Genomic DNA, 25,785 nt, shown 5'->3' with positions numbered 1-25,785 from the left:
TGTCCTCTTCTATCACCATACCTGCATAGGCCTGTTTGTTTCTATTTCAGCTGATGGTCAGCCCAACCCTAACCCTCTCACTGCCTCTGTTCTACAGTTAGAACTAATTGAAGGTCTTATCTTTAGGATCCAATCCTAAGTCATTCTTGAGTATTAAACTTCACCCTCTTTTTATCTCACATCTATCTACTCAGTTTCCTTTATCACTTACTCACTGACTTAGTATATTCAACTGTGCCCATCTCCTTTCCCACCTCCCTCACCAACTCCTCAAACACACAAACCTCCCCTCTGTAGCTTCCTCAGCTAACTAGACTGTAGACTCAGTCACGGTGCCTCCTATCTCTACTATTACTATTATTCCTATCATCTAATATTATCACTAATATTACCCCCACCCTGCCTCCCAATCTATTGCTTCTCTCCCCGCTGTAAACTGTACCTATTGTTCCTGGACAGTGTCCTTTCTCTACTATCCACCTCATCCTATTTATCCAAGCTCTGCCGCGCCCCATCCCCACTTTCCTAGAAGCTAAAGTTATAAGCTTCTTCACTGTGTCCTATCAAAGCCCATTATTGTCAGGGATGAAGCCCTATTTCTCTACTCCTCCTCCCTCTCCATTTCTCAGATATAGTCTTAGCTCCCCAGTGACACTGTATCACTTTTTTTTTTCATCTTTATTGGAGTATAATTGCTTTACAATGGTGTGCCAGTTTCTGCTTCACAACAAAGTGAATCAGTTATACATATACATATGTTCCCATATCTCTTCCCTCTTGCGTCTCCCTCCCCCCTCCCAACGCTATATCACTCTTAAGGGCTATGTCTTATACTTCTCTGTATCTCATTATACCTGAGAGAAGTGCACACACTGTACACTTTCAATAACATTCATTAAATTAATGGTGAATAATTATTATTAAACCAAAAAACAGCTGGGGTTCTCAGAAAATCATGTTTGTACCTCTGCTTGCAGAAGCTATAAAGAAGTACATTGGCCAGCAAAATATATATATATATATATATATATATATATATCTTCTAGACCTTTCCAAATTCCCCACTGCCTCCTCTAAGAGGTGTCTGACAGCTGAAAGCAAACTAGTCTTTGCAAGCACTAAACTGCTCATCAATCTTACAAAGGGTGTCATTTAGTCAATTACCTTCCCTAAGGAAATATAAATGGAACAGAGCTGCAAGAGAAAAATTAATTCACCCAACTCCAGTAAGTAGCTCACAGAGAAGAGCTTTCACCACCCTAGGATATGTGAGCTATAGTTCATTCCTGGATTCACCAGGAAAAACTGGTTTTTCACTTTTTTCTTCTTTTTTTGAATTTTAGCTGATTAATGCAGTTAGGTTTGAAGGAGTTATATCTCGATATTAGGTAAGCGTAATATCAACCACATTTCTTATTATGAGAGAATTAAAATGTAGTACCATTCTCTTGCATCTGAACATGTGACTGTTGCCTCCATATCCTACCAAACTCCCCTAACACTCCATATAAAGATGCATGATGGCAGAAGCTGGAGAGGAAAATGCTCAGCATGGAAATGAAAAGTAGACCCAGGGAACAGCCGCAGCTGCCGGGGGATCCAAACTCAGATGCCTTCAGGAACCAATCAAGTAGTGCAAGTGAGTTAGGCAAACTGTAGAAGAACAAGAGTCAGGGGATGATGAAAGGCAGCTACTTTCAAGGTGTGCCTACTACCCCACCCAGGAAATCACTGCATGCAAGAACGTAGAGCACGTGTGGCCACATTTCTGGATTATTCAAAGGCATCAGAAACCCAGATTTTTTACATAAAATCACCCCCAGATTGGCAAGTAATTAAAATTATAAAAACAAATTTAAAAACTCTGTGTTAGTTGAGTACAACATGAAAGGCTGCTCATTTGTGATCTTTGGAACACAAAGTAAGGTTGGTGGGGTGTAAAAAAAACATTCTAAAAAAATTTCCTAAAACTATTTCACAACCACTTTTAGTAACTGGATTTCTATGTTAATCCTCTATGTCTGACTACTTAATTAATGATCCCAACAGATAGATGAAAAGCTCAAATGCAAAAATAATAACAAAAAAATCAGAAGAAAATATAAACGAAAATGTATCAAATCTTTGGTTTGGAGATGACTCTATCATAATAATTAAAGAAATCACAGAATTTTTTTATCTATAGTTTTACAAAAATTAAAAACATTTAATATGAAAAATACCTTGTGACCAAAACTAAATGCAAAATACAACCTGGAAAAATATTTGAAGTCAATATGGCAAAGGGCTAATTATCTTTACTCTTAAGAAAACCTCACAAGTTGGTAAGAGACACAAGAATAATGCACTCCAACTCCTTATGGACAAAGATGGTTGCTGTTGCCAGTTCCTAACCTCATACAAAGTAGTGTACCCTGTGGGACTAGGACCGAGACATCTGCAAAACCACACATGAGGTTATGAGGGGGAAACATGCACAATTAAATGAGCTCTCAAAAAAAACTCTAAAAGCACCAGAGGAAATCAAGTGCCACAAAAGACCCAACAAATAGTAGAATTCACACCCAAGGAATCAGATTTTCAAAACATGAATTTTCAAAATTAATTATATTGACACCATCAAAGAAATAAATGAAGGAATAGCATCTATAAAGCAAAGATCAGAACAGGAAAGGATGAAAAAGAATCAACTGGAGATCTTAGAAATGAAGCATAGTCATTAGTTTTGTTTTTTTTTTTGCGGTACGTGAAAACTGTTGTGGCCTCTCCCACTGCGGAGCACAGGCTCCGGACGCGCAGGCTCATTGGCCGTGGCTCACGGGCCCAGCCGCTCCGCGGCACGTGGGATCTTCCCGGACCGGGGAACGAACCTGTGTCCCCTGCGTCAGCAGGCGGACTCTCAACCACTGCGCCGCCAGGGAAGCCCCTGTTTTCTTTTTAATGTCCTAAATGATATAATTGAGACAGCTGAAAAGAAAATCAGTGATTTGGAATCCAGTGCTCTCCAAGAATGCACCATTAACAAATTAAGACATAGGAAATATGTAAATCTAATAAATTCTCTCCCCAGAAAAATCCACATATGTACCTACATACAAAGTTTTATAAACAATTTCAGAAGGTTCCCAGAGTCCCTGAAGCCTAACTTCCACTCTAGAATTCTGAATACAAAATATCTTAAGATCTGAAATCTGTCTCACTCTTTAATGCATACAATACTGATTCAAAGTTCAGGAAACAGACATTAAATTTGAGTTAGTATCAAATTAAAGAGAAGCCATATCAATGGAAGCCAGTTAAATCTGAACAAGAGGGCGGAAGATCTAAATAGACATTTCTCCAAAGAAGGCATACAGATAGCTAAAAAGCACGTGGAAAGATGCTCAACATCACTAATTATTAGAGAAATGCAAATCAAAACTATAATGAGGTATCACCTCACACCGGTCAGAATGGCCATCGTCAAAAAATCTACAAACAGTAAATTCTGGAGAGGGTGTAAAGAAAGGGAATGCTCATGCACTGTTGGTGGGAATGTAAACTGGTACAGCCACTTTGGAGAACAGTATGGAGGTTCCTTAAAAAACTAAAAACAGAGCTACCATATGATCCAGCAATCCCACTCCTAGACATATATCTGGAGAAAACCATAATTCGAAAGGATACATGCACCCCAATGTTCACTGCAGCGCTATTTACAATAGCCAGGACATGGAAGCAACCTAAATGTCCATCAACAGATGAATGGAAAAAGAAGATGTGGTACATATATACAATGGAATATTACTCAGCCATAAAAAAGGACAAAATAATGTCACTTGCAGCTACATGGATAGACCTAGAGTTTGTCATACTTAGTGAAGTAAGTCAGACAGAGAAAGACAAATATCATATGATATCATTTATATGTGGGTACAAATGAACTTATCTACAAGCAGAAATAGAGTTACAGATATAGAAAACAAACTTATGGTTACCAGGGGGTAAGGGAGGGGAGGGATAAATTGGGAGATTGGGATTGACATATACACATTACTATATATAAAATAGATAACTAATAAGAACCTGCTGTATAGCACAGGGAACTCTACTCAGTACTCTGTAATGGCCTATATGGGAAAAGAATCTAAAAAAGAGTGGATATATGTACATGTATAACTGATTCACTTTGCTGTACAACTGAAACTAGCACAACATTGCAAATCAACTATACTCCAATAAAAATTTTTTTTTAAAAAGATAATACAAAAAAAAAAAATCTGAACAAGAAATGAAACTCACAAAGATAGAGTCCTGCCCAGTATTCTCTGTTGCATAACTCAGGTAAGATCAAGAAAATCAGTAATTATCCATAGCAAATACAAGACTCTAGTGTGTATTAAAATTGGCTAATTATTAAATAATAATTATCATTTTAGATGCAGATATTGCTTTAATGTTCATAAAGGCAGGAGAATATAGAGTATGTGTAACAAGCAAAAACCATTTTTTAAATAATGTTAAATGATTGATATGGGGATATAAGATGGGTGAAGTTTGAAAGAAACTAAATTGCTCTGAAGTAGAAAAGCGTAAGAGAGAGAGAAGCCTGAGAGAAAAATCTAGAGAAATTGTCATAATAAGGGGAATTTTAGAAACCAAGCTGGTAAAGAGCAATAAAAGAAAACTCAGTGAATGGAACACAGTAATCTGGGATGACCTGAACAGAGCTGTGTAATGGCAATATAGGAGATCCATGCTGTGAGCTATATAATGCAGCCCCACAATACCTTCAGTAAAATCTACATACTGCTCTTTTTTTAAAAAATGGGAGTGGGAAAGGCAATGAAGCACTGAGTTCTCCTTCAAGGTTGGTCTAAAGTAATTACAGAGAAGATATGGAAAGCCAGCCAAAATCTATATTACGCAAGAAGCATTTAAATTTGCCTTTTACAATGAACCTAAACAGCAATGCTTGGTCTTCATCAAAACTTTGATGGAAGGCAGCTCTCTTACAGAGATTCTGAAAACACAAAAATCTTCCTTAAAGCACACTTGAAATGTTCCAGAACATAAAATTCAAATGACATATTATCTTCTGTTTAAGATAGCTAAGATCTTTGGAAGGTAAAATAATGACTTCTCTGAAGATCTCTAGTGAGAATTTAGAAACAAAAGTGTGTCTCTTGAACATTTTTAAAATACTTTAAACTTCAGTATAAAGATTCTTTCAGGATGTATATTTCCATAGGTTTTCTTCAAGCTGACGTGGAGAGAAATACCTTGGTGGAAGACCTTGAAATATTTAGATACTGGTATTTATCTTCTCTGAGTATTTTCATGTTACTTCAAAAGTATACAAATCAGGTTGTCTTGAAGTTCACAATTTTGTAAGAAGACTGCCCAGTTTGAAATTGTATATTTTAATCACGACAGATCAGGCTCCTTTAAAAGACATTCACATTGCAAACAATGAGAAATACCCCTGTTCTGGTTTTTCAGATTCTTCATTTGGTGTACACCCTTTGCACTCGGAAACATAATTGTGTATGAACCTGTCTCATCACATGCCATCTCCCTGATGTGATGACAGAGCATTTATGTATGAATCTTTGTTTCCCCTTAAAACATGTTTTTCTTAGGGAAGAAATTAAAGGACAAGTTTTCAATCTTTGCAGGCCACCTATGCTTTCCCTTCCCAGAGTGAAACTTTCTGAGCTGGCACATTCTCTTCCTAATTAGAAGCAATGAACACAAAAATGCCTGGTATAGAATGCTGTGGTCACGTAGGCCTTCACTGGAGAAAATGCTTTCTTCGTATTCACGAAATAAAATTAAACCGAAATGAATTATGAATCAACATTTGAAGACTTCATGATGATTGTGTTTAAAGCACAAAAGTATAAAAACCATAGGTACTAAAATCTTGATTAATAAACATGAATACTAAATATGTTCCACAAAATGTTTAATGTATTACTGTCAAAACGTAATATTTAGGAAAATACGTCGTTGAGAAAAACATACAACATAAACATTTGCCAAAACAAAATTATGCTAAAGAAATCAAAATCAAAGATAATGAGTAATTTTTAAATGGCACTCACCAATCACAACTGAAGACTCACAATGATAATAACCATTACTTTGCTTTTTCTTCAGCATGGAGCAAAGATCTATGCGATGTACCATTTCTTCTCCAAATCTGTGACTGATAAATTTTTCATAGAATTTGGGGTCTATTTTTTTCACTCCCTTGAAATAACAAAGCAAAATCACATCAATCAATCATTTCACCTAAGCAACCAGTTCACATCTATACCACTTTCTTAGAACCTGATATTACATTTTGACTGCCTACTGGCATCTTAAAATGGATACCACAAAATTGTTGTAAAGTTGTTTTTAAAGTCCCTCTGCCTAGAATGAGTTGTATTTTTTTTAAAAAAATCATTAAAGAGCGTTGAGTTTGAACGTGGAAGCATTCAAATCTTCATATACTTTAAGCTTCAGAAATAGTAAAGTATATCAAGTTGAAATTTGATATACCATGGGAAGAGTAATCATCTCCAACAACAATGGAGCAATGGGTGAATTTTTTAAAGTGATATGGATCTTAACACTTTACAGTGTGTAAAATGTTTTAATAAATGGATGCAATTTTTAAACTTATGTAAAAAATCATCTGAAAGACAAAGGTTATTTGAATTAGAGTAGAGCGGTCAATGGATCTTCCAAGTTCTTCTTTACCTGCCCCTCCTAATTCTCAGTGTACTTTCACAGCAGGAATAGGGCTGGTTGTTGAAAAATTACAGTGGGATGCCCTTGGTAACTTGGTAGTTCCCCCAAATATGGGAAAGAATGTCTTCCCCTCCCCTTACTATACATGGTCTTATACCCATCTCATAGTCCAAAAACAGTCCATAAGATGAAGATACAGTACTTTACAGGGCAAGTTTACCGGCTGACCGTGCGCAAACTTTTTCTTTAAATTTAGATATATTTTTACATTGCCCTGGAAATACCTGTTATTTGTTAAAAACTTAGAAAATATAAAGAATCTAGAAAAAAAGAAAAGAAAAATCACTCATGACCCTGTTATTTATATAAAATACATTAACCCTGTGGTGCATATCCTTCAAGTATCCTTTTTATGCATATGTATTATTATCAAATTATATTTATATAAATCTTACTCAAGTGCAATTAGAATATACTCTCCCTTTTTACTCACAAAAGTTACAAAAAAATTTTAAACAGAGATATAAAAACAAAAATATTAAATCACTCCAAATTACTACTACTAAAATTTTACTATGTATTTTATTTTTCCTATGCACATGAGTTATACCATGAGTACTAACTGACACCAGTGCTTTTTTTCCAGTTAATATGTCCTATCAATAAATAATATATTGATGTGCAAAATATTTTTACATCTCCATAGTACTCCATTGTATGGAGATATAATTTATTCATTCAATTCTTTATTGTTGAACATTTAGGTTGGTCTTAACTTTTAATATTATATTTAACATGTTTTGTTGATACATGTTTTTGTTCTATGTCCGAACTGAGCTCCCCATATTTCCTAACCCCTTCACTCACAGACTTTCTATCCCACCTCAGTTCGAGTTGATCAGACTGGAAGCCTTGGGGTCATCCTTGATTCTCCTCTTTCCCTCAATGCTACCTCCAATCAAATCCTGTTGGTTCTACCTTCAAAACACACCCAGCTCTCACCACTCTCCTGCTACCTTTGTCTGAGCCACCTCTGCTTTTGTCTTTCACCTGGATTATCCCAACAGCCTCCTGTTTTCCCACCGTTGCCTCTTCTAAAGCCAGAGTGATTTTATAAAAACATACATCCAGAGCAGGTCATCCTCTGGTCAAAATTCTCCAAAAGGTCTCCATTTCTCTCAAAGGAGGAGTCAAATTACCAGACCGGCCTGCAGGCTCCTGTTCTGCTCTCCCCCTACTTCCTGGGCCTCATGCCCACCACTCTCCCCTTTGACCCCCTCCAGCCTCCCCGAGCTCCTTGCTCTTCCGTGAACATGCCAGGCATATCCACCTCACAGCCCCTGTGCTGCCTGTTCCCTCTTCCTGGAATGCTCTTCCCCCAGATATCCTCCTCATTGCCCATCCCCATCTCCTTTAATTCCTTGCTCAAATATTACTTTCTTAATCGGGCCTCACTTAACCATGCCATTTAATTTGTACTCCCCCCACCCAGGAGGTACTCCCAAATCCTCTCTATCCTTCTCCCTTTATACACACTTATGTATATTTTTAATAGCACTTACCATCTTCTAACATACTCTGTAATTTATGTTTATTTTCATTGTCTGTCATTAGCTGTCTCTCTCCATTAGAATGTGAGCTCCACACAAGGATTTTCATCTGACTGTTGTTCTCTGAAATATCCCCAGTGCCTAGAACAGTGCTTGACATGGAGCAGTGCTTGATAAATAATTGTCACAAATGCAAAGGAGGATAAAGTTTCAAGAAGAGGATAGTTGACAATATCAAATGCTGTTCATTCAGAGTTCAACAAGAATGAAACTGAATGGATTCCTTTTGATTTGGTGAGTTGAATGCCTTGAGAGACAGCAGAGCCTAATACTGAGGGCCAGTCAGTGCATGAGTTCAAGTCCTGGCTCAGCTGCTTTTCAGCCATGTGACCTCAGTTTCCTCATCTGTAAAATGAGATTAACAATACTACCTACCTGTAAGTGTTACATGCACTAAACAAGTAAATTTATAGAAGCGCTTAAAACAGTGAAATATGGTAAATGCTGTAATATATTGATATATATAATTACCATTAGTGAAAATAATAGGTAAGATTTCAGGGGGAAAAGGTTCCGAGTAAATGAAAACTGACCATTCTTATTTCTCTTTCAAATGCTTTTTCATTCGTGTGTGTTTATTGAGTGGGGGTGGGGTGGAGTAAGGGTGTCATTCCCTTTGACCAGACAGAAGATCAGTGATAAGTCAGCAGAAAAATCAGGACCTTCAGTTTTCAAGATACCATTGCCAGCACTGTCTAGCCACTATAATCTCCATTTCAGTTCTAGAAGATGTCATTGTTTAAAAAATAAGAAATAAGGGAAACATAAGAGCTACTCTAATCTGTTAGGCTAATTAATTTAATTTTAGCAAAAAGTAAGCACCAACTATTTTGCAAGAATTCTCCATAGATGACTTCCGACATGAATCTTAAGGAGTTATTTTTTACCAAAGAGTGAAATGGAATTAATTCTTTAACTCATAATTTATAGAGAGAGCTGTGGTTCAAAGAGGCATGAGGCCTTAGAAGGCACTGAAGTTATATGCCCTGATCAGAAAACATCTTCAATAATAAAGATCTAGAAGATCTTTAAGATTCTATGACAATATATTTTGCAGGATTTTTTTTAGGCTCTTTTGTCCCATGGCAATATATCTCTTTTCTAGTAAAATCTATGTGAATTAGTCTCACCATCCAGCTGCAGCAGGTGGTGTTCTTCCTTCATAATAAAGAAATGACTATCATTCAAAGAAAATAAACAAGTACATCAAAATTGCATGTCTTTAGACTAAGACTAGGCAGCCTCCTATTTTCTGAATGGATCCACTGGGTTGCCAAACTAGTCCCAGAGACATCACCCTGGCAAGGCTGTATTTTAAAGCTTACAAGGCTGGTTTTCAAGTTTTGGACCACAAATTTCTCTTTGCTTCCCTTTTTCACAGCCCAGACCCTTTCCAAGGTACCTTGTCATTTAAAGAAAGATGGAGGTATAATATGTTAGGAAAGCTCAAAGAAAAACCACAGAAAAATGGTTAAAGCCAGGAAAATTTGACCTGTAAAGGCTGAGAGAGTTGGGATTATTTCCAACAATATGTAGGGTATCTTCAACAAAACCACGCTAAGGGTGTTGCATTTCTGGAATTCTGAATATGCCTTGTGATTGTCTAGTACTATGTTTGAAAATTACGTTTGCCTTGGACCTAACAGAAACAGGGTATATTTTTTAAGGCTTCATATTGATAATTGTACCCAATATAACTGACATATCAATTATGCATCATAACATTGAAGGAGAAAATAGGAAGTTAAAGACAGAACAGCACACTTTGAAACAATAAATTAGTGGCAAGAAACATCAAACAGAAAAACTTTTCAACACTATCCTAATTAATCATCAGAAATGACTGAAGTTTTACTTCCCTTTGGCCTAGTTTCAAGTATTGTTTAGGGAGAATTATCAGTGCTGTTCAAAGCCACTTGGTAACTTCTGATACAATGGACCATGAAATCCTGAGGAACTTCATTCTTGATTGTAACTTGGCACGCAAAGAGCCAATACAGGAAAAATGTCATTGAGAGTGTGATGTGTAGTTTTAGAATCGTCTCATGGCTGCATCTGGTAATGGAAATTATTTACTCGGGAAGCACTCACCATATCATTTATATTTAGTTAAATGATGTGTATAATTTAATAGGCACCAAAGAGGGCTCAATCTTATATTACTATGCATCCAACTCTATTTTCAATATAGGAAGGAAACCGAGCCACAAAATATGAAAAATCACATTAATGTGTGAAAATCATTCAGTTAAGGTTCTGAAAGATGAAATACTTATTATTCATCTTTAGTTTCTACAACAAAGTTATTGAGATCAGAAAAACAATGGAATGAGAGTTTTGTTAAGAAGGTTAACTTTTTTTGTAATAGAAGATAATTTCATATTGTTACTTATCTTTTTTTTTTTTTTTTTTCGGTACGCGGGCCTCTCACTGCCGTGGCCTCTCCCGTTGCGGAGCACAGGCTCCGGACGCACATGCTCAGCAGCCATGGCTCACGGGCCCAGCCGCTCCGTGGCATGTGGGATCTTCCCGGACCGGGGCACGAACCCGTGTCCTCTGCATCGGCAGGCGTACTCTCAACCACTGCGCCACCAGGGAAGCCCACTTGTTATCTTATTATAATAATCGCAACTTCCATGATGAAAAAATAAACAGCCTGCATATCAATCGAAAAAATTGTGTCCTTCTGAGGTTAAACTTGATATTCCTGGAGCTCTGTTGTTTTCCAATAGTTTATTCCTGTCACCCAACAGCTATGAAAGAAAAGTATGTTTCCTGTGATAATGGCATGAAACCAAAATTCAGGATGCAAACTAAGAGCCAAAGCAAATTGGCCTGCCATCTGGGGCATCAGCTGATTAAAGAGGAAGGGCAATCTTCCACACTCATTTCCATAAGTGGAGAACAGGTACATATCTTTAGTGATACGATGTTGGTTAAAAGACTAAAATTATCTTTAATGATGAATAGTCATCCTAGTGAAAAGTTACATACTGATGATTCAAAGTTATAAAAAGATTATATATTGACAAGGGGCTTCCCTGAAGCAAATCTTACTTTACGATTCTTAATGGCTCCATGTCTCAGCAAAACTACATTTTTCACTCTTACTTGTACTGTTTTATTTCCATCTTTCTCCTGATACAGACACTTGATGACCTCCTTGTTGGCTGCAGTCCTCCCTCAGGCCCTCTCAGTGGGGAAAATGGAGACACTTCCCATTCAGGCTCAATTCCACCCAAGCCTGTTCTTAACAGGGATGGAAAGAGACTAGGAGTCTTTACCACACAGCTAATGTTCTCTAGAACAGCATGGTGGTTTGAGAGCCAATGCCCAGCACCCCCGAGTGAGAACTGCCTTGAAGCCTTCCCATCTCCTCCTGCAGCTCTCGGCCAGCCTGTGGGCCTGGGCTCTGCCTCGACCCTCTGTCCAGCAATACTCATTTCCTACCTGCCTGGGGCCCCGACACCCTCCCTCGTGCCTGTCAGTAACTTCAGAGATAAAAAAGTAACAAGTGATGGAAAACAGAAAAAACAGTTGTACTTTGCTCATTGTTTTGTACCAATCTGAAAAAAATGATGCTTCCTACCATCAGTTTAACAATAATAGAAAATACTTACATAGTATTTACTATGTTCAAGCACTGCTCTAAGAACTTATTAACTTGTTTAATAATTGCAATAACCCTGTAAGATTAGTACCATTATTATCCCCAGACAAGGAAACCGTCACAGAGAAATCAGGTCACTTATCAAAGGACACAAAGCTAGTAAGAAGTAGAGCTTGGATTCAGATTCAGGATAAGTGAACACAGATAAATGGAAAAGAACAGAATGGTAATATTCAAGCTCTTTCACTATTTAAAATACTAAAATTCTAAGAATATTAATCATTCTTAAGATATAATCATATATACTATCATATTTCTAAAACCAATGTGAAAATTACTTTGAGAATCTCGAGCATCTAAAATACCTGCATTTAATATGTGCATTAGTATTAATAAAGTGATAATTATATGTCCATAGTAAATGAATTTCATAAAGGGAGATGAGAAAGAATTCATAGATGCTACTTCCACATAGTAAAAATCACCCAAATAATCCAGCCTATAAAAAGAACTCTTCTTATACTGCAAATATGCAAATAATCAACTAAAATACTGGCAGAGATTATCTGCGTTTTTTAAACCAACTGTTTATTTGAGTATCCAGTATTTCTCAATTCTTCATTTTACCTTACACTGGAGCATCTATGCATCTCATTTTATGAGGCTTTTCAAAAGCCTCATAAGGCTTTTGAAAGAGGTCATCCTCTTAATCCCTCTATTTATATACTTGCTTTTAGCACTACTGTTTTGTTTAATCTTGAGGCTTCAGAGAAAGAAAAAGTAGAAACTCTTTACCCTAGCACTGTATCTAACATTTACAATATTGCACCTTTCAGCAAATAATAAGTAGAAACAAAGCTGCTAGAGCTAAGTTTTTAATCTATTGTTGACACCCCCTTCTCCCTGTCCTAACACTGAGAAGAGCTGGATGCTTCTTGGGGTTATCAAGTGACAAGGAAAGCTGTCACAGAGGGCAGGTGATAAGACAACTCCTGGTAGCAGAAGCCACTTCACAAAAAGCACCAAGAGAATATGCTGTATTGTTTCCTGGGCCTGGAGTTTCCTTCCATGAGGTGCTGGCCTCAAACAGAACAGAGGAAGAAACATGAATTTGGTCCACAAACATGTAGCTCATTTATACTGACTAACGACATGTTAACTGGGAAAGAACAGGTTGATGGCAACCAGGAAGTTCTCAAGGCTGCAGACTCAGTGCAACAAGCACAGGGAGGTCTCAATACCTTTATTTACAACACAGACTGTTCCCATATAAGCTCATTCTTTGTCTACTTAGCAAACCGCAATTCCTCCTCAAGCTTTCTCCAAGTATAGCGTAAGAAATCAGATGCTGTTTGGACATATAACTGTTTATGATATTTGTGTGTGGCTTTTCTCATTCCAGAAACAAAGAGCCTCATAACTCAGGCATCCAAGGATGCTTCCTTGATAGCCCAATCTCAGCTGGACCCTCAGCTCCCCTTGATCAAACTCCAGCTGAGTTCTTGGCTCGGCGCAGCCTGTGGTCACTCAGGTGTAAACAAACTACAGCCTGCTCCTCCCACCACCTCTGTTTTCTTAATATTTTGCTTTTTGGAGCAAATAAGGACATGTTCTCCTGAATTCACCCACTTAACCATTTATTTCTATCAACTAAAGATAAAACATGAAATATCCCCCACCTCCCCAAATCTCTCCCCAAATACGAGCTATACACATAACTTAATCTGTTTCCCTCCTTCGTTGCAACAGCTTTCCCTTCTAATCAACAGTTCTCTCCACATTAAGTAATGCCAGCAAGCCACTGATGCAAAAAACTCTCAGGATCTCAACAACGGAAGAGGACAGTGAAGCATTCTGCAGAAGCACACTCAGAAATCAGTTCATAGAAAAATCCTAACGAACAATTTTAACTCGGCCTATAACATTGGCCTATATACCGCAACATATATTGTGGTTGAATCCGTTCTGCTTTTATAGCCTAGAGGTCAGAAGCATGGAACCATTCCTGTCAACTGGTTGGATTATCCACAGACAGAATTTCAGACCAAACTATAGCCTCAGATTCAACCTAAATGAGAACTGAGTACCTAGACAGTGTAGCAGGGACTGTACATTGACAAAATATTTTAAATGCATCCATAGACATCACTAAGTACAGCACTTAACGTTAAGCAAGAAACACCTAGAGCGTTTTTGTAGCTCATTCGGCTCCTATGCATCTAGTACTTTCTTCTTTTCCCACTTTCTTATGAATTAATCAATTTCCTTGACTCCCCTCCCATCAACATTCTTCCTTCCTCCCTCCCTTCATTCTCAGAGGACATCTTACTTCCCCTAACTCATCCTCTTTCAATTGCCTGGGCATATTCCCTGCACACCACTTAGGACAAAGCTCCTTCCTCACAGAAAGGCATCCCAACAAGAACTAAGCTAAGGAATGGGAAAGAAATAATGACACCAAGGTTCACGCTGAGTGTGCTATAGGGTAGGAAATAGGGCAAGCAAGCAAGGTGCTCACCAATACAAGCCTTTTCACTTACTTGGTTGGAAACGTTCCCTGGATATCATATTAGATAAAAGGAGATTTAGGGGGAAAAAACCCACAATAACTGGATACAGAACAGTCTTTAAACATATATCCTGGGAATCACGTGTAGCCCTTAATCCAATTTCAAAATGAATATTTCTCTCCAGGTAGAGCAAGAAATGTATTCATAGATTTTCTTTTTCAATGTGACACAGATTGCTATGTAAAATAATTTTATATATAATATTCAATAGGAATCTTTCTTTTGACCACATTTCAAACAATCTAACATTGAATTGTGAAATCACCCTTCGGTGTACTCTTGAAATACAAAATTAAAAGGATTACATAGTTTCTCTACCGGACTCATAGCATAATATATGAGTATTTAATTACATACTGCTTCCCAAAAAGTACAGTAAAAAAAAAAAAAAAGATAACACACCAGCCAGTAATTTTTAGAGATTTTAAAAATTAGGAATCTCTTCAAAATTTCAGAAGCACTTCCAGACTAATAAAATAAGCAGCGGGTTTAGTAGGCAAAAAATAAATAAAAATAGAAGAGTTAACAAGAAGCAAGGAATCTTAGGATGATAGTATGCCAAAGATCATATACACTGGCATACTCCATTTGCTCTTCTACTCTACCCAGTACATTCATCACCCAGGAAAGCTAGACCAGCCAAACCTGACACCATCCCCTGCACGTCTACCTCATCCCTACTTTGTACAATTTAGGCACATGCCAGTAGGGATACATGTGGTAAAAAGCTACAATCTGTTGGGAGGTATGTTTGACATGATTTCCCTATCCATTCAGCTAATTCCCAGGTGACTACTGCCCCCACTTAATTCCTTTGAATTAAGTTCTAGAAATATTTGCACTGGAAGTTCAAGAGCACTAAGTCCTCTGTTTACCGTTCTCTGATTATCGGGATAGGCCAGGGAGGGTGAGGAGCAAGATGGAACCCAAAGGGACCAAGTCATGAAAAACAGAATGGGTACGAAGAGGAAGAGGACGCTGCTAAAGGTGCAGGGCCACTAGAGGAAGTCACAGAACATTCTCCCAGGTAATGGCTGATTAAGATCCCACAGTAGTGGGCTTCCCTGGTGGCGCAGTGGTTGGGAATCCGCCTGCCAATGCAGGGGACACGGGTTCGAGCCCTGGTCCGGGAAGATCCCGCATGCCACGGAGCGACTAGGCCCATGCGCCACAACTACTGAGCCTGCGCTCTGGAGCCTGCGTGCCACAACTGCTGAGCCCGTAAGCCACAACTGCTGAGCCCATGTGCCACAACTACTGAGCCCAGGTGCCACATCTACTGAGGCCCGCACGCCTGGAGCCTGTGCTCCGCAGTGGGAGAGGCCACTGCAATGAGAAGCCCGCACACCACAACGAAGAGTAGCCCCCTGCTTGCCGCAACTAGAGAGGGCCCGCACGCAGCAACGAAGACCCAACTAGGTCAAAAATAAATAAATAAATAAATTAGAAAAGAAAAAAAAGATCCCACAGTAGTGCTGAAGACAAATGTGAAACCACTCTGAAAGAAATGTTCTGGTCTAAATAATGTTATGTAACAAATTGTTGTAGTCAAAGTCAGCTGTGGGGAAGGCCATAGCCAAGGAAGGAAGAAAAGTACTTTCACACTCTGGCCATCAGCTTGAGGGCAGAGTAAAGACACAGCTGTACTTAGAAGGCCTTAAAGACGGGTCTCCAAAATGGTGTCACAATGTTTACTAACAATTAAAAATGTTGCTATCAGGTAGGTTATAGAGAAAGAACACTTACTGCAGGAACCAAGCTGGAGTTCCTCTAGTCAAGGGTGGCTAATCCCTCAGGCAATATGAGCTAGATTTGTTAGGTCTTAACTGTAGTTAATGTGAAGTTTTGCCCTGGCAAAGAGACCAATAACATTTTTTTCTTTAATTTACAGGAATAATCAATTAGAAGAATTGAGCAATTTAGTATATTCTATTTTTAAGGTACCTCTCCTCGGGAGAATAAGATTCGACTGAATGGTCAAAATAAATCAGCTCATACTTAGGAATGGAAATATAATTCCAACGTAAACTAGTTATAGTTTTGGATTGCAACCTTACCTTCCCCTCAAATCTAAATGGGGCTCGCAAGAAAAATACAGCTTTACCTTCTTTTATTTTGCAGTTAATTATAGCTAACAAGAGGTGACTGGCCAGTGAGCTTGGGCACTCTTTGCAGTGGTAGAGAAAATCTCATTGCCATTCAAATAATTTTAGCTGGTTTGCTTCTATGTGACTATTCACGTGGGTTGGAAATTAGCTGTTACCTATTAAACAAGCTAATTTTACAGCAACACCATTTTGGAATAAAGTTTACATTTTCTTGATCATATGTTCCCTTTTGCCTTTATCCATAATCAACCCACTACGGGGCTTGCCAGTTTCGTACAAGATCATTATGCTCCATTCTGTCCTTGACTAGAAAAATGAAATCTAGAGAGATCTCAAAATGTCTAAAAATGACTTGAGAAAAAAATTTTGCCATCACTAATGGTAATGGTTGAGACAGAGAGAAATTTATATTTGAATACAGTTAAGGCAAACCCATGCAATTCTAATTACCCTGAATACTTCATTATTGCATCTTTTAATGCAAGCTCTAAAACTGTTTCTTAAATTACACTTAAATCAGAATTTTGCCTGTGGATACAAGTGCTAGAAATAAGTAAAAATGTCCACAGAATCTGTATGTTTGAAGCAAAAGTAACATTTAAGCCTGAGTTATCACAATCAGCATTTCCTAAACCATGTGCTGCCGAACACCAGTGCTACAACACGATGGATGAAAAAAGGCCACGCTGATCAACTACGTCTGGAAAACGATGCTGAGGTAGAATGTATAACTGTTCAAAATATTCACTGCCCTTCTGGTGGGTCCTTTTCTGCACACGGGTTACACCTCCTGCTCTGCTGAACTCAGAAGGGACCACATGACCTGCTTTGGCCAATAAGATGTGAACAGGAATGACGTGTGTCACTTAGCAGAAGCTTTCAGTTTGTGAATCACCAACTCTTTTCCTTCTGCCAAAGACCAGCAAAGTCCTAAACGGAAGCTGCTTGGCCGAAACCCTGAATAAAGACAACAAAGACCAGAGCCACAGATGACCCGTGTCCAGAGGCAAAAACTCAACCTTTGTTGCTGTAAGCTCTTAAGATTCACACTAAACATTCACATTTCAGAGATCCTAAGAAGTCCTGAAATAAAGACCCAGATTAACTTTATTTAACCCATCACTGCTAGCACGCATTTGATCACAGAATTGTTACCTCACATAAAATCCTGAGAAATGTTCTGAGAGAACATTTTCAGGAAATGTCAATGAAGATACTTACTTCAAATCTCCATTCCACTTTGCACAGACTTACTATTAGGTTGACTGTGTCATTTCTTCTAGGGTTTTCAAATTTTTCAAAATCTCTAACAGAATAAGGGTCAATCGGGAGCCATTTTGGTATTCTGACATTAATCAATTCCCAGAATTCTTCCTTAAAACTAATTTCACTTTCTGCTTATCATTTTCTATATTTTTCACTATTCAAACACGTATAAATTACTGAAAGGTTACAAATGAACATTTAGTCTACCTTTGTAGATATCATTCCAATTTTTAAACAATTATAAGCATACTTATTTAGTTTTTTTCAATATATGGAAACAGACAACAGAACAGCATGAAGTTGAAAAATGCATTCAAAACAAAACTGAAGGGCTTCCCTGGTGCCGCAGTGGTTGAGAGTCCGCCTGCCGATGCAGGGGACGTGGGTTCGTGCCCCGGTCCGGGAAGATCCCACATCCCGCGGAGCGGCTGGGCCCGTGAGCTATGGCCGCTGAGCCTGCGCGTCCGGAGCCTGTGCTCCGCAACGGGAGAGGCCACAACAGTGAGAGGCCCGCGTACCGCAAAAAAAAAAAACAAACAAACAAAAAAAAAACAAGTCAGTTGCTATAGATAGTGCTCGGACACACAACAGATGACACAGTTGACTAATAGCACCTAGAATCTCGGAAGAAATTACAATTCCATCTCACAGCAGATTTCACTGAATTTTTAGTTTAAAAAAAAAAACACATTAAAACAAAACGTGTGATTTTTAACTAAGAAAAATCCAAAGAGAATTCCATACTATGGCCTTAAATCTAAGTGCACCTGATAGTATGAAAAGAGACTCAAAAACAACTAAAAATTGTGATTAAGTCATTTGGCATTGGGAGATTCGGGAATAGGTTACTGAAACAATCTGCTTTATATTGTACCAAGCGTATTTCTAAGGCCAGCTTTTGTCTGGAATAATAAAGGTTCGCTGATACTAAGGGCACCTAGAGTGCCTTCTTTCAGGGAAGGAGAGAAGACAGTGGCAGTGCAGTCTGGCAGGGCCTCTTCTGCTACAGCGATGGGCTATTCTTCACAATAAGGGTCCCTGTGAAAGTGACCTGCTCAGCCTCTCTAATACCCGCCCTGAAGACACTCCCCTCCCTTTCTGAAGGTGGTACCTGCCAAGACTCAACCCCTCTGGTCCCCTTTTGACGTTTTCCGTGCCTCCTTACAGTGGAGCGCTCACCCACTGGGAGTGAAAATCTGTGGGTGATTTCTGAGCTCCCTCACCAACAGGCCTGCTCCTCCCTGCACAGCCTTCCCCACCCGGAAGCAGCTTCTTGCGCAAGTCCTGCTGGTCCCAGCTGCTTGCTGGCCACACCTGCACGTGATGTGGCATTTATAGATGTCTCTATCTCCCAGTTTCACCAAAAATGTAGTCTGTGATATGTTCCCAATTGTCTTTACTGTTCTGTAGGTTTTCCAGGAGGAGAGGTAGCAAGATTGCCACCATACTCCTACCACTACTTAAAGACCTTTCCCCTGTTTGTCATTTTCATTCCATGCATACAAGAAAGCTAATCTACAATCTAAAAAAAATTCTCGGGGACACGGGTTCGTGCCCCGGTCCAGGAGGATCCCGCATGCCGTGGAGCGGCTGGGCCCGTGAGCCATGGCCGCTGGGCCTGCCATCCGGAGCCTGTGCTCTGTGGCGGGAGAGGCCACAGCAGCGAGAGGCCCACGTACCGAAAAAAAAAAAAAATTCTCCATGTCAAGCCAAATTAGCCTATTTGGTCATAATGCTTACCTCATAAGACATGTCAGAAGAGCCCAGGAGTCAAGTCATTAAGACCAAGCTCCTCCTTTCACTATGAGTACAGAAGTCAAGAAAGGTAATGAGATTTTGTCCAGGGCTAACCAACAGAGATAAAACAGGAAAACTCAAGCTCCTTCCAATGTATTACAGAGACTCCTTTGAGAAGGAATAGTCAGTACTCCTGAGTTTTCAAATGGTTTATAAAGGCCCATTATCATGCAGACCCAGGAACAGGCGTGGCAGCCAAATTACACCAGGCCAGTTATCAAAACCCCGAGAAAACGTGCGACCTGATAGATAAATGAATAAATAATAACTGGTTGTATGTAAGGAAAGTCCTAGCAGAGAGTCCTAGCTGGGGAAGGATGTAGAAGAAAGTTGGAATTTGGTCAATTTTTAAATACAGTCTTGGTCCTGTATATCCAATCACCAAATAACTCAGGGACTGGGTTTTCCTTTTAGCTGTACCGTCAGAACAGAATTTTCAAGCACACACTCTTCTTTTCCACTACCCATTTCTACTCCCACTGATGCCTGCCATATATCTTCACCCCTAATTCTCCTAACCTCATCATCATATGGTCCAATAACCACCCCCCTGCCCTTGCTATGTGCATATCAAATTCTGCACTCAAAACAAACTAGTCTAAGTGACAATGGGAGCGAACAATTTCAAAGATCATTTCTTTCATTCTAAAGTTCTCTCACTGACTCTGTGAAAAGCTTCTATAAGGAAGTGCCGATTAATAACCTACAGCTTTGATTTTAAGTGCTACATTAGTAATCTGAAAGAGTCGTAACTCAGGAAAGATATCTAAGAAACCCAGAAAAGAATTCATGCTTAAAAACAACTGATCTATCCATGAAAAGACTGCATTTATTTCTTGAGGAATCTGGATCTGCATTAAGATGCATGTTTGATTTGAAACTGGTCTTCTTCTGCCACCAAGCGTTAGCACACACTTCTAACCAACCAGTTTCTGCACTGTTCAAATCACAGAAATACGTCACTCAATGTGAAAAATAAATCCAAAAGAATGCACTGTAAAAAAGCACTGACCTAAACAAGTAGTCTAACCATGTGAAACAAATATACTCTAAAGAAATTACACAAATAAATTTTAGCTACTCTTTCAGAGACAAAGCAATTTAATAAGATTTTCTGAGGCTTCATTCATTTGATTTAAAAAACTACAACTTTGAAAACACAGTGATAATCAAAATAGCTTTACAATACACAAAACTACTTTCAAGGGAATTCCCTGGTGGTCCAGTGGTTAGGACTCCACGCTTTCACAGCTGAGGGCGTGGGTTGAATCCCTGGTCAAGGAACTAAGATCCCGTAAGCCACATGGCACAGCCAAAAAAATAAATAAACTACTTTTAATACTCTCTTACGTGATATATTCCACTAGAATTCTATGAAACTAAGAAGATGTAAAATTAACACATTGACTAAATGCCTCCTGGTGTTAGAAAAATATATAATTATCCAAAAGTCTTATGTTTCCCAGAATCTCAGTTAGAGAACTTAGTTCTCTAGCTTGGGAACCAGAATACCATGCTGTAGCAGAGGAAGTTCCATATCGAGAAATTTGATGAAGAGTTTCTATATATGTTGGTAGTGTATAGGAAAAGGTCAGGAGGATATACTAGTAGTGGTACCTAAGAGAGAGAAATTATATTGGGAGGAAGGGAGTGGGAGATTGGTGATGAGGGAAAAAAATGTATCTTTCGATCTGTAGGTTTGTATGTATCAATATTTGGATTTTTTACAGTGAGCATATATTCATCTAGCGCTTCTGTAATTAAAATAACTTTTAAAATAACAAGTACTTGAAATGAGACAAACTTCCTAATATGAGTGAAAAAAAGTATTCCACACCCCTCTCTCTCTCTCCCTCCTCTTTTATTTCATTATCAATCTTAAGTAAACTGAATGCTGGTAATACATTCCACTATTGACTTTATCAATGGTCTGTCTCACCCTTGTAAATGAGTGGACCCAGAATGAAAACCTAGAAGAGAATTAGTGCTGAGAGAGGAAAACAGACAGCTGGAAATGTAAAAAACAAGTTAAGAAACTAAAGAGTCACATATTTTAAGATAATCTACATTCCAAACCACAAAGCATAATAAAAATCTACTAATGTGTATGCCACCTTTTCATATTGGTTTTAACTTCTGCAGTGGACCCACTGATTTGCTGCATAAAGAAAATACTGGCTCTGCATAGCATAGGGAGATCAGCTCGATGCTTTGTGACGACCTAGGGAGGGTGGGAGGGAGGGAGGCTAAAGAGGGAGGTGATATGGGGATATATGTATACATATAGCTGATTCACTTTGTTGTACATCAGAAACTAACACAACATTATAAAGCAATTATACTCCAAAAAAGATGAAAAACAAAAAAAGAGAAAATACTGGCTATTTTAAGCCTGTACATCTCAAAGTATACTACTCTTCAGACCATCTGGATCAGAAGCCCTGTCACACCTACTGAATGAAAGCCAAGGTCTTAGGTCCAATTCCAGATCTGAACTTAGAGAATGGAAATCTGCAGCTTCAACAGGTACACCAGGTGACTCATGAATCCCAAAGTTTAAGACATATTTTCTTAAGCATTCAGAAACCCTAACCATCATAATAGTAAATAGGAACAGACTGATTCCACAAATTAAAGGCAAATATTCTTATTTGGCTTTCTGAAAGACAGTAAGATCTTAGTTTATTTTCCAAAGATTAACATTCTAATCAAAACAAAACGCAAACTGATTTAGATTTTATACAGTCTTCAAGCAGGGACTGTTTCTATTTTGATCATCGCTCTATGCCCAGCACCCAGTGTCTGACACATAGTAGGCACTTGATAAACAGTTGTTGAATTAGTAGGATTCGGACCAAGGAGCTCCCCACATAGAGAAATGAAACTGGATGGACAGGACTTGGCAAGTGGGAGGGAAGAAGATGAGACTGAGAATGAGGTAAGAGGGATTCTGGACGGGGCTCTGCAACTGAGGACGATGTGATCTCATTTCAGTCACTTAACTTCTAAGTCTCAGATCCCTTTTCTATAAAGTAAAGGAGCAGATTCTGTGAAATCAACTGCCAAGAAATCATTTAAAATGCATGCAGTCCGAAACGTTGAAATACAAATTCTAGAGTTAATTTAAACATCCCTTTGATAAACGTCCTTGGGTGCTCTCATTTCAAAGTTAATATTATAAAGACAGAAACATTTTGAAATGTGGGTATTACCTTCACCACTGATTTGTCATTCTGTGATTAAGTTTGATACCATTGGGAAGAGGACAATCCATTTGAAAGCAAAACAAGGAAGATAATGAGTAAAAAAAGCAAACTGTCAGTCTACAGGTTTTGTCAGTTGTTATCATTCCTAATTCCCAAATCTGTGATTTACACAAATGATTTTACCTAACTATTCTGGAATGGTACCTAATATAGTTATTATTTAATTTGGGCATAGCTGTTAAAAAAAAAAACATGCAAGATATTGGTGGGGGGGGGGGATTTTTTTACAGTAGTCTGTAGAAAACTCATAACCACAGGATGGTCAACCACCCAAACACATGTTTTTACAGGACCAAAAAGACTTTCTGAGCACAGAGACATCAAATACAAACTGTTGAATTCAGAAAAAAGATCTACTTACTAATAAACATGACCTTCATTTATAGAGCTGCAAATCAGTCTTAACTGCAGCCAAGAGTCATGGAGAGCAGGAACGATTTCTAATCTGCATGCCCATCTCCAAAACTCTGGCGCATCAGAGCAGGTCAGCAGATGTCTTAATTTGCATGAGAACCTCCCTAGGCTGAAATGGGAGAAAAAAGGAAGGGTGCCCTTAGGATTCCAAGCGAACTGCTCGTGACTCCAGAGAAAAGTCCAAAGTTCCTCCAACCTCTGAGAGAGGAGGCAGTGGCCTAGGACAGGCAGAAAGTCACCCTGAGATAGGGGAAGTCAAAAGACATGTCCCCTGGCTGTGGCACTGCTGACCATTCTCAGGGAGAAGTACTTTTAAGTACTGAGCTGGGGAGTGGGGCGCCCTTCTGTTACCCTCTTACCCAGTCCCTGGAACACTTGTTCCACACCCTCAATGGAGACAACTGCTGAAAGAGCAAGGTGGCTTTTTGGAAACCTTGAAAGAGCTATGTAAAAGGGGGGCGGGGCGGAGCCTGTCCCACCTTGAAGAACCCAGCCTCAGGAAGCAGCATCAGTGTATGCAGGCCAGTGGAGAAAGCTCTGAGCGCAGCAGGCTGCAAACAACCAGAAGCAAAGAACGCAGCGAAATACAACTCCAGCACCGCCCCCAAGGCTTTTCAAGGGACGAAGCAGATGTGGCAACAGATGAAGCAACTAAGTGATGGTCAGAGTGTGAGGCTACAGCCACGGTGGCAAAGGAGGGGACAGCTGCCATGGCCTCCATGGAGGCTCTTGAGACAACTCAGCATCCTTGGGAATTGGAACCAGACTGACTTGGAATTCCAGGAGCAATAGTGGCAGGGGTGCCGAAAAGCACTACAAATGCCCCTCATGCCCCAACCATGCTCAGGGCTGGTGTGGCTAACAAAACAGGGCTTATAGGAAAAATGTCCACTGACCTTCTTCCGGAGCCATGGTGCTTTGGACAATTTCATGAAGGTCAAATGAGGCTTAAAAGGTCTGCTTTCTCCTGCCAGGATACCTTTTTCTTGAAATGTCCTTTTTGCAGCATCTGAAGAAAATAAAAAGCACAAAAATGTTACCATATGATAACCATATGAGACAAGAAACTAAAAAAGAGTGGATATATGTATATGTATAACTGAATCACTTTGCTGTACACCTGAAACTAACACAACATTGTAAACCAACTATTCTCCAATAAAATTAAAATTTTTTAAAAATGCTACTATAACACACGGCAGTCTTTAATCATAAAAATGGCATTTCAAAAGATAACAAATTATCTTATAAGGAAGATTATAAACCGGTTTGAGATTTTTTTTAAGAGAGGAAAAAACATAACATGTATGATAACAAACACATTATGACAGTTAAACCTGCAGTGATGTCAAACTTTCGGTAAAGCACACAAAAGCCACAATTTGACAAGGAAACATTTAATAAATAAAATAGCTCTTGGCTGATATGATGCAGATTTCACACAATACCCCAGTGGAGTCCATATGTATAAAAAAGGACTAGCTTATCTGTAAACCCTCATATCTAAAACTTCTGCTTCTAACCAAGATAGAATAACAGGAATCGGATTTACCCTCCCATCTAAAACAACCAAAACAAAGGACAAAGTATACGAAACAAGGGTTTGCAAGACACTGTAAACCAGGCAATGAAGGTCGGTGATCCCTCAGAGATGAGAAACAGACAAGGTAAGCCCTACAATTGTCCAGCTTACGTCCCTGGGTGTCTAGGTCTCTGCTCAAGGAAGGGAAACCCAGATGGAGCCCAGTCATCACACTAGGTTCAGAAAAGAGAGCAGAGAGTAGAAAAGACCAAGGCATCTGGAGCTCATGGGACAGAGTGCCAGAGAAGTGAGTCCTGCAGAGAGAAAACTGCAGAGATCCACAAAGGGTCCCCCTAGTGGATTCAGCTAAGCCACTGACCAGCACATGTGTGTGAGCAAACTACCAGAGGCTGGAAAACACACTCCAAAGGATTAGAGAGAACATGCCCAGCTGTCACCCAGGGTTAGGAATTCTTTTCCCATCAGCCAGACTGGAAAACCTCAAGATTCATGGGACACTGGGCAGAGTAATCTAAGGGTCTTGCCTCAGTGGAGAGGAAAAATTAGCTCTGGCCTGGTACTGCTCTAGTCCCACCTAACAAAACTTAGAAGCAAGACGCCAAAGGAAAAACCTATTTCCAAGTAATTTAATTATGTCCCAGAACCAAGCCCAAGAATAATTAGAGTAAAACAAATTATCCAACACCCAACAAGGTAAAATTTATAATGCCTGATATCTAATCAAAAATGACCAGGGGGCTTCCCTGGTGGCGCAGTGGTTGAGAGTCCGCCTGCCGATGCAGGGGACGCGGGTTCGTGCCCCGGTCCGGGAAGATCCCACATGCCGCGGAGCGGCTGGGCCCGTGAGCCATGGCCGCTGAGCCTGCGCGTCCACAGCCTGT

The 25,785-nt window shown here is 39.2% G+C and overlaps 1 protein-coding gene across 2 annotated transcripts in view; it reads right to left on the bottom strand.

Moving 5' to 3' along the window:
• AKAP7 (A-kinase anchoring protein 7) overlaps window positions 1-25,785 on the bottom strand; it is a 137,320-nt gene that overhangs the window by 51,117 nt on the left and 60,418 nt on the right. For both annotated transcript variants that reach the window (XM_089921999.1, XM_022556592.3), the window contains exons 6-7: window positions 24,258-24,370; window positions 6,087-6,234 (exon numbers count right to left, since the gene is read on the bottom strand). In XM_089921999.1, the coding sequence (XP_089778125.1) occupies window positions 6,087-6,234; window positions 24,258-24,370 (261 nt within the window). The remainder of the gene's footprint in view (window positions 1-6,086; window positions 6,235-24,257; window positions 24,371-25,785) is intronic.

Source organism: Delphinapterus leucas, chromosome 12 (genome assembly GCF_059928025.1).
Source record: "Delphinapterus leucas isolate spDelLeu-1000000601 "Yukka" chromosome 12, BTC_Dleu_Yukka2, whole genome shotgun sequence".
NCBI classification, from domain to species: Eukaryota; Metazoa; Chordata; class Mammalia; order Artiodactyla; family Monodontidae; genus Delphinapterus; species Delphinapterus leucas.
The sequence above is the reverse complement of the archived record's forward strand: the minus strand, read 5'-3'. Positions and strand labels throughout refer to the sequence as shown.